The sequence below is a fragment of the Podarcis cretensis genome (genome assembly GCF_951804945.1).
Source record: "Podarcis cretensis genome assembly, chromosome: 16".
NCBI classification, from domain to species: domain Eukaryota; kingdom Metazoa; phylum Chordata; class Lepidosauria; order Squamata; family Lacertidae; genus Podarcis; species Podarcis cretensis.
The window spans coordinates 13,330,666-13,339,495 of NC_137186.1; the positions used below are offsets into that span (position 1 = coordinate 13,330,666).

Genomic DNA, 8,830 nt, shown 5'->3' on the forward strand with positions numbered 1-8,830 from the left:
CAGTTGGACTTGGGGACACCTAGGAGAGACCCCCTCCCCCCAAAATCATTGCCACTAAGACCATGGTAATACCCACCCCAGCCTGCTGCACCCCATCCAACACACTCCACTCATCGCAATATTTTCCCCCTCGCTTGCTGGACACACAGACTCCTCACACACAATGAGACCCCCAAAGCCCCCTCTCCCTTTGGGAAAGGGGAGGCTCTCAGAAGAAAACTGCCCCTTAGAGGAGTTTGCTCCAAAGAGGCTCACCGTCCCCTGTTGGCGAGACCCATCCAGCCCTCACTTCCCTCTACAGCATGTGCAGAAACCGCCTGCTTGACTGTTGGACCCCGTATTAGTCAATGTGCTAAAGTTGAGACCCATCAGCTACCTTTGCCTGGTTTAGCCGAACAGTGGAAGCTGTTTCCCGGGTTGTGGATCCTGTTGCCTGCAGACGTCTTCTGGGAGCCACAGGGGAGAGCTGAGTGCAGGGTGCAGACCAAAGGTGGACAGACTATCTCAGAAAGAACACAGTGTGTCCTCCACCAGAGTGAATGGTGAGCAATGATTGGCTGAGAGTTTGAAGAGTGGTTTGAATGCTGGGAGGGAGTCGGTTGAGAGTCAGTTAGAGCCTGGAGATCAGAGAGGGAAGAGCTGGGGGTGGATGTGAAGCAGGGTTGGTTAGATGAGTGGCATAAGAATAGAATAATAGCCATGGTTAGAACTGTAATAAAGGGACAGATAAGATACTCGGACATTTGAAACTATATACTTGTGAACTCAGGCATCTGGAAGTCCTCATTCAGCTTTCTTTCATAAATCAGTTGTATTTTGCCACATGCCTCTTCCTTGGCTACGTGAGGGTTGTTGACTTGTTCAGATAAAAAATTACCTATGGTGGCAGTGCAGTAGTAGAATACACAGAAAAGGCCCAGCTCACCTTTAAAAATTGAAAAGGTGGCACAGTGCCAGAGCAACTCAGAGCAAGGAGGGTTGGCACAACACCAGCCCCCTGCAGTCTCACAGGAAAGGAAGCTCATTTGGAAGAGGGGCGGTGGCACCCCCAGATCCCCCCCTGCCGGGCCTGTGGCAACCAATCATGGCAGCAGCTTCATTTCACAAAGAGACGCCAACACCACAGCTGCTTCCCACAAGTTGATCAAACTTGGGCATTAATTTATGACAAAAGGAAAAAGCTACACAGACAGGAGAGCAAATTAATTAATATTGATTAATGAATGAAAACCCATTGAAAGGAAGAAAATGATCATTGGCTTTTAGCAGATCGAACAGCAGAAAAGTGCACATGCATACCCAGCAGCTGGTAAAGTTTCTTCCACTTTGTTGGCATCCCCCTGCAAACGAGCTCCCCCCCCCCCCACAGTCTTGGGCTCCTTTACCCTTGGAATGACCTTCCATAGGCCAGTAGTAAAAAGCAGGATAAAGCACACAAAAGGAGCCTCAAAAGGAAGGTGGACAGTGCCACCTCATGGTTGCCCAGCACCTTTATTCCTGGACTGAGTTGTGCATGCTTACTCATTGCACACAAGTGCACACGCGCGCGCACACACACACACTACAATCTCATTGGAGAAGTGAAATCTTACAAAAACAGTTCTTTATTGCAACTTTCAGTAGCTTGGGAGTGCTCCTGGATCCGACAGTGTCACTTGAAGCTCAGGTGGCCTCAGAGGCTCGAGGGACTGTTTCCAAACTATGGCTGGTTCGTGTGACTTGGCCACAGGACTCCATGCTCTGATAACTTCCAGGATGGATTACTGTAAAGTGTTGTGCGTGGGACTGCCCTTGAAGACACTTCAGACTGCGCCCAGGGATGTTTTGCTGCTGGAGGCAAAACCCCCTGTGCCTGCCCCACCTCGGCCCTCACCACTGCCAGGCGCTCACTGTTGCCAGCAAGTTTGCCACCTCCTGTGCCTTGACCCTGATGGTACGCCCATGAATGGCAGCGCACTCCTCCACTCGCCCCTGAGCTACCCCAAAAAAGTTGAGCAGGACAAAGATGGCAGCAAGTAGAGGAGCATGCCGCTAGGGTCAAGGAGGTGATGGTAAACACCTGGCAGTGGTGGGATGGGTCAGTGCATCTGGCTGTTAAAACCAGAAGGTTAGTAGTTCAAGCCCACCCAGGGATGGCTGTGGGCAAGATTCCTGCTTTGCAGGGGGTTGGACTAGATGACCCTCGGGGTCCCTTCCAACTCTACAATTCTAAGCTGCCTTATACCAAGTCCGACCCCTTGGTCCATCTTGCTCCCACATCGCCTGCACTGGCTGGCAGCGTTTCAGACAGGGAATTGCCAGGGATTGAACCTGGGACCTGCCGCATGCAAAACAGATGCTCTACCACTGAGCTGCGTCTCTTGCCTGTAGAAAAAGAGACCATATAAGTAACAGCTTTTAGGTGGGGAGTAGGAACTACAACTCCCAGAAGTCTGTGCGGTCCGTCGTGCTCGCTGACTCTTAAGGACGTCAAGGTTTCCTCCTGAGCGCCGCTCGCACTTCGGGAGCGTGTCGTTTGGGGAACTGGGGAGGGAGGCGGTGTTGAGATCCGAAGTGGAGTCCTGGGAAAGACAGGGGAGAAGAGAGAAAACTGGGAAAGCTGCAGTAAGTAACTGGCATGGGGAAATAAGGATTTTGGAAACAGGTACAGTAGTTTCAACGCCCCCAGCCAACTACCCGTGGGGTTTCTGGATTTTTGAGTCATCATCATTATGGATGGAGAAGCAGCAGATGCTGGGGAGCGTCTGCAAAATCCTCCCAGAAGAGGCAGAAAACACGGAAACCGGAGGAGTCACAGAGATCAGGTAAAAATACAATAGCCTTGTTAGTTGTAGCCCATCTTGGGAGGATACCATTTTCCTGTACTCCTTTTAAAAAATAAAATGAAAGAGCTGCTTAGAAGGGAGAATTCTAAGACTGGCAACTTCTCCCATTTCCTTGCAACCTCTAGTGAATTTTTTGCACCTGTGCCAACTTTTTAAGATACTCCAGCCCTGGAAAAGGAGGGTCTCTGGAGGACAGGATTGGCCCTGCCCTCCATCTCTCCTATAACTGCAGCCTGCAACAGTGTCTGAGGCCAACAGCATCTGCAGGGCACAGTATTGGTTCCCGCCTGCCCCAGGCTAGGGCTGAGGAGACCCAGGAACAATTCCTTCCTCAACCATGAAATTCACTTTACTGGGTTGTTGGGGGAATCCGCACAATGTATGTTTCCTTGTGCTCTCTGCAGAAAATTGGGAGCATAAAATGTAAAAAAAAAAATTGAATACGCGCCCTCTCACTGTTTGTCTCCAAACTTTGTTTCAGGATGCAGGTATTCGCCTCTCCAAGGCTCTTTCTTATGTGCTGCGCCATGGGGCAGAGAAGTTGGGGCTACAGATGGGGCTTGGTGAGTGTTCCTGCCCTTCCACTCCCCACAACACTGCCTGGGAAAAAGAAAAGAAAAAAAACCTTCACCTGCTCCTGTTCTGCCAGCCACAGGACAGTTAAAGGCAGAAGAACCCTGCCAAAAGGAAAAGCTGGCAACCCTCAAATGTGTCATTTTTTAAAAAAACTGGAAGCCATTTATTGGTGGAGCAGCTTCTAAAGAAAACCTTGCCCAAAGCCCTGTTCAGATGAACCACCCACCCACTCACCAGCCAGGCTGGAATCAATTTGGGACAAACCCTGGCCCTCTGAGCAGGGAAGAAATTTTTGTGATGATTTCCCTGCAGAGCACAGGTTAACTGAGCAGTAGAGTCAAGTTGCAGGGGAAGAGAATTTAATTAAATCTGGAGTGGGGAATCTGGTTCATCCCAAGGGCCGCTTTTCCTTTTGGGAAACCTTCCGAGGGCCACATGCCAATGGTGGGCGGGGCCAGAGGCACATGTGGGCGGAGCAATAAATGCACATTTTGCTCTTGTACATGGGGCTCTACACATTTCTACACATACACTCAACCCCACCACTATTTTCTGTCTTCTATCCAGACAAGCGAGAGGCATTATCAGAGTTCAAGGACACATTTCAGTCAGCCCCAAAAAGAGAGAGGCGGGGGTGGCCTGGGGAGAGTTCTGAGGGCCACATAGAAAGACCTGCAGGGCCACATTCAGGCCCTGGGCCTGAGGTTACCCACTCTTGAATTAAACTTTTAAAAATGGATTTACCTTTGGTTTCTTGAGCTGCTATAGCATTTGGCACCGCCCTGAATTAAAATTGCACCTGTTGCTCCGTTATGCTCCATTCTCACTAGTAACGTTGTGGGGAATTTATTTAAAAGCTTTCTACATTTTTAGCCATGCTTTTCTCACCTCAGTCCAGCTAGCTGGCTTGACAGCGCTGTCAAAGAAGGGAGTTCTTAAACGTTTTGTTCTTCCCAAACTGCAGATGGCTTCGTGGATGTGGCGGAGGTTCTTCATCTGCCACAATTTAAGGCTTGGACCCTGGAAGACGTGCAGCGCATTGTGGAGACAAATGAAAAGCAGCGCTTTGCTCTACGCCCCCACCCTTCCAGCGGGCAGCTCCAGATCCGTGCCAATCAAGGGCACTCGCTGCAGGTGGGGAAAAGGGTGAAGGAGTTGTCATATATGGGAACAAAAACGGGAATGAGCTCCAATTGCATGCTAAATGCCAATGTGGTATTAGCCTGAGTTTCTAGCCATTATGAGTTGTGGAGTGAGGAACCTTGGGCCTTCCAGGCCTCTGTATCTGGCCCTTGAAACTTTAGACAGCCCTGTTTTATATTTTTGAATGTTTTTGCCTGATTGGAATGTGCCTGTGAACTATTGAGTTCCTGAATATAGAGGGGTGTTTGTAAGGGTGCATAGGAACTAGCCTACCATGCCAGGATATAATTTATATTTGTTGCTCTGCTCACTTTCACCTCTAACCCAGCCCATCACTGGCATGTGGCCCCCAGAAGGTTGCCCTAAAAGGAATGTGGCCCCTGGGCTGAAAAGGGCTCACCGCTAGCCCCTTCCTTATGGCAGCAAACTTGAAAGTATGTGGGCTCCCTCAGGTAAAACCTCATAAACTGACCATTAATGTTCCATGAACACACCAGGTGTCTGAACTGGAGTTGATACCACTCCTGGACCTACGGGATTTCCCAGAGGTTGTGGCCCATGGCACCTATCTGCGCCACTGGCCAGGAATTCGCCGCAGTGGCCTCTCACGGATGGGAAGGACGCACATCCATTTAGCGCCAGGGTTGCCGGGGGATGGAGCTGTCCGGAGTGGTGAGCATACTGTTCCTCGTGTTGCAAATCTGTGGCCTGCAGTGCCCCAACTCCCATCCCAAAGTAGAGAAAGAAAAATACCTGGCTGTGAATTGAGATTTTTGCCTAAGGACCTTCTCTGGCCGGTTGGGTTGGGGGACTTCTCTGCCCAGGAAGCTCCCTTAAACCACACCAGACCATTGGTCAATCCGGAACAATATTGTCTAACCAGCAGTGGGGAAGCTCTGACCCACAAGCCACATCAGGTCTGCCAGGCCTTTGGATTTGGCCTGCATCCTAGAACTCATTTGTACTACACATTTAAAGCAGTACAGTGGTATAATAATAATTTATTATTTGTACCCCGCCCATCTGGCTGGGTTTCCCCAGCCACTCTGGGCGGCTTCCATAAAAAATTAAGTACCTCGGGTTAAGTACTTAATTCGTTCCGGAGGTCCGTACTTAACCTGAAACTGTTCTTAACCTGAAGCACCACTTTAGCTAATGGGGCCTCCTGCTGCTGCTGCGCCGCCGGAGCCCGGTTTCTGTTCTTATCCTGAAGCAAAGTTCTTAACCTGAAGCACTATTTCTGGGTTAGCAGAGTGTGTAACCTGAAGCGTATGCAACCTGAAGCGTATGTAACCCGAGGTACCACTGTACTGCACCGCTTTCAACAGTCACGGCTTCTCCCAAAGAATTCTGGGAAATGTGGTTTCATAGAATCATAGAATCATAGAGTTGGAAGAGACCACAAGGGCCATCGAGTCCAACCCCCTGCCAAGCAGGAAACACCATCAGAGCACTCCTGACATAAGGTTGTCAAGCCTCTGCTTAAAGACCTCCAAAGAAGGAGACTCCACCACACACCTTGGCAGCAAATTCCACTGTCGAACAGTTTGTTATAGCTGTTGCATGCTGCTAGAAGCCCCGTTCCGCTCACAGAGCTCCAATTCCCAGAGCGCCCCCCAGGAAAAAAGATTGATTGTTTAACCATTCTGAGAATTGTAGCTCTGCGGCAAAGATCAGAAAAAGAGGGACTGTCTCCAGTAAAGAGACATGATGGGAGTGGATAACAGAGGCCCTTAAATGTGTTGTTTTTCCTTTCTAGGAATGAGAAGCAACTGTGACGTGGCTATAGTCATTGATGTCGCCAGGGCTCTGGCCGGTAAGTGTGGGTTGTACGCATTCTCTCCCTATGGTGCTAGACTCTGGCTCCAAGCATCCATGCCCGTTGGCCAGCCTGGTGGGGCTGATGGGAGCTGCAGATTCCCCTACCTCTCCTGTAGGTCAAAGGAGGAATAGGACAAGCAACCCTCTAACACAATCCCCCACCCCTTTGCTTGCCGCCTGCTCAAAAGGAGGGTTTGTAATGGGGCTGGCACCATAGGGCAGCTCCCTGGGAGGGACCACTGCTGACCTCACACAGAGACCCAGTGGGCACCCTCCTCATCAGATGAACACTGTCCTTTAGAGAAGCAATTAGTTAACTGACATTTCCCATAGCCCCGTAGTCTGCTGCCGTGCTGGCTGTTCTTGTCATAACACTTTGTTGTTAAGAAACGGGACTGGGTTGCTGAAGGGTGTCACACTGGGGCCAGGGACACTGGGAGACTGATCTCACTGCTTGCTAGGATGAATGACATGGGAAGGGGGAGACCAGCCTGGCTGCCACCCATCATACAGCGAAAGTGTAGCTGCACTTGCCCTCAGGCTTACAATCTTGCTCTTTATCATTGTAAGCAAGTTTGCTGCTCTGGGTGCCCCCTTTTTTTTATCCAACAAGTGGTATAAAACTACCTTGAATAAATGAATGGAATCCAAGCATCCTAAATCGTAGGGGGCCTTCGTCCCAGCCAGCAAAGCCCTCTCTGGAATGGACTCCAGACTTGCCTGTCATTCATCTCGCACCACGCTATAGGGCAGGGTGAGGAAGTGGTTCTGGGCTGAACTGTCTCACACCTGTGAAATGTCTTCTCTGCAGATGGAATCAAGTTTTACCGCTCGGCTAATGAAGTGATCCTCACTCCTGGCGATGCCAATGGGCTGCTGCTCCCCTGCTACTTCATGGAGGCCCTACAGCTCAAGCCTAGGCGTGAGTTGGGCAGCCTGCCTCTTGCCACTCTGGCCCGGGAGTGCTTGGGCAGCTTGTCATTCACGCTGCTGCAAAACCCAGAACTTTTGAGGCGTGCTGGGTGGGCTTGGGGGAGAATGAATGAATTTTACACAAATCTCGTGAAGGATTTAGTTGCAGCTGCATTGAATTAGCACTTCAAGGTCCAGCTTGATCTAACCCACAAGCCCTGCAGTGCTGCCTTTCTGGGCTGAGGTCACAACCAGAGTCCTGCACATGTTGTTCTCTAAACCCACAACCCTTGCCAATCCAAACCTCCCTGGAAGCCCTGGCAATCGCAAGTACTTGTGCATGACATAGTTGCTATCTCACAAGATTGTCAAGGGGGTTGCCCTGTCCATCTGTCAAAATTCCAAATTCCTGCACTCTGCTGCTGAGGTGGGCAGTGGCGGTGGCAGCACCAGAGTAGGATGGTTTCTGAGGAGCCGCTGTGGCCTGTTGTGACTGTTCTGCCGCAGCTTGTTTGGGCCTCCAATGCAGCTGCGATGGGCCAGCAGCTCTTGGAAGGCTAGCATCACTCTGCAGGCTACAGCACCACCTGTTGGCAGCCAAGCAAACAGTTGCATGACAACAACCCTAAGCAGATACAAAATTGGAGAAGATTCCCACCCTTCCCCAAGTAGCTCAGGGCAGCATGCATCGTTCTCTCCCCTCGCCCACTCTTGTCTTCACAATCTTGTGACATAGGTCAGCCTGAGAGAGAGAGAGAGAACACAAATGAACATGACTGGCCAAAAATCCCCCAGTGAACTTCATGGCTGGGATTGAATCTGGATGTCCCTAGCACTATAGCTACTAAGCCCAATTGCCTTTGTACATCCTCAGGACCACTTTTGTTTCATGTTCCTGCAACATGCCTTGCAACTAAAAATCAGGAGTGGAGGCTGCAATCTCTATAATGGGCGCTCAATGCTTTTATGGGGAGTCACACCATGTGCTTTTTTTGTCCCCCAGGGTGTGTGTTGTCCCTCAACTGTCCTGATCCTGAGCCACTGGATGCATCTACCTCTACGTAATTTATGTCACTTACATTCATTTCAATGTAAAGCCCTTATGCAAACACTTAAAAAGAAAAGCAACTGATTACATATTGTTTGAAGTGATGATGTGAACAAAATACTGATTGTATTCGCGCAACTGATTTCCATGCCAGACCACAGAGGAACTGTAGCAATTTCTGCTTTTCTATTTCCATTGTACTTCTTTGGCATCCCTTTTCCTTGTTGGCAATTTTATTTTATTTTTTGCTTTTTTTGGCTTTTCTCCAGCCTGCTGCTACCTCTCCATTATGTCTGGGTGGTGCTGTTTTGGCAGCGTAAGCATCAGTACTCAAATCTGAACACAGAGAGCAGAATGAATTATTCTCATCATCCACCTGGAAAGCAAGAAACAGAACAAAACAAAAGAGAAAAACCAAGGATAGACTACCCATAAATGAGGCAGATATTGTTTTTCAGGTGAACAGTGAGATGATATGTTTATTTCACGGAGACAAAACAAGACA

At 49.6% G+C, this 8,830-nt stretch overlaps 1 protein-coding gene across 2 annotated transcripts; it reads left to right on the forward strand.

The window, feature by feature from the left end:
• The first annotated feature begins 52 nt into the window (after positions 1-52).
• On the forward strand, positions 53-8,788 carry TRPT1 (tRNA phosphotransferase 1). 2 transcript variants are annotated; one of them, XM_079958421.1, is made up of 7 exons: positions 1,533-2,804; positions 3,307-3,388; positions 4,366-4,535; positions 5,042-5,216; positions 6,304-6,360; positions 7,177-7,287; positions 8,281-8,788. In XM_079958421.1, the coding sequence occupies exons 1-7, from the start codon at positions 2,712-2,714 to the stop codon at positions 8,340-8,342; spliced, it is 750 nt and encodes a 249-aa protein (XP_079814547.1). In that variant the 5' UTR covers positions 1,533-2,711; the 3' UTR covers positions 8,343-8,788. The 2 variants fall into 2 exon arrangements, with proteins under 2 accessions (XP_079814546.1, XP_079814547.1); XM_079958420.1 differs by lacking the exon at positions 8,281-8,788 and having other exon boundaries at positions 53-2,804; positions 7,177-8,272.
• Positions 8,789-8,830: the final 42 nt, after the last annotated feature.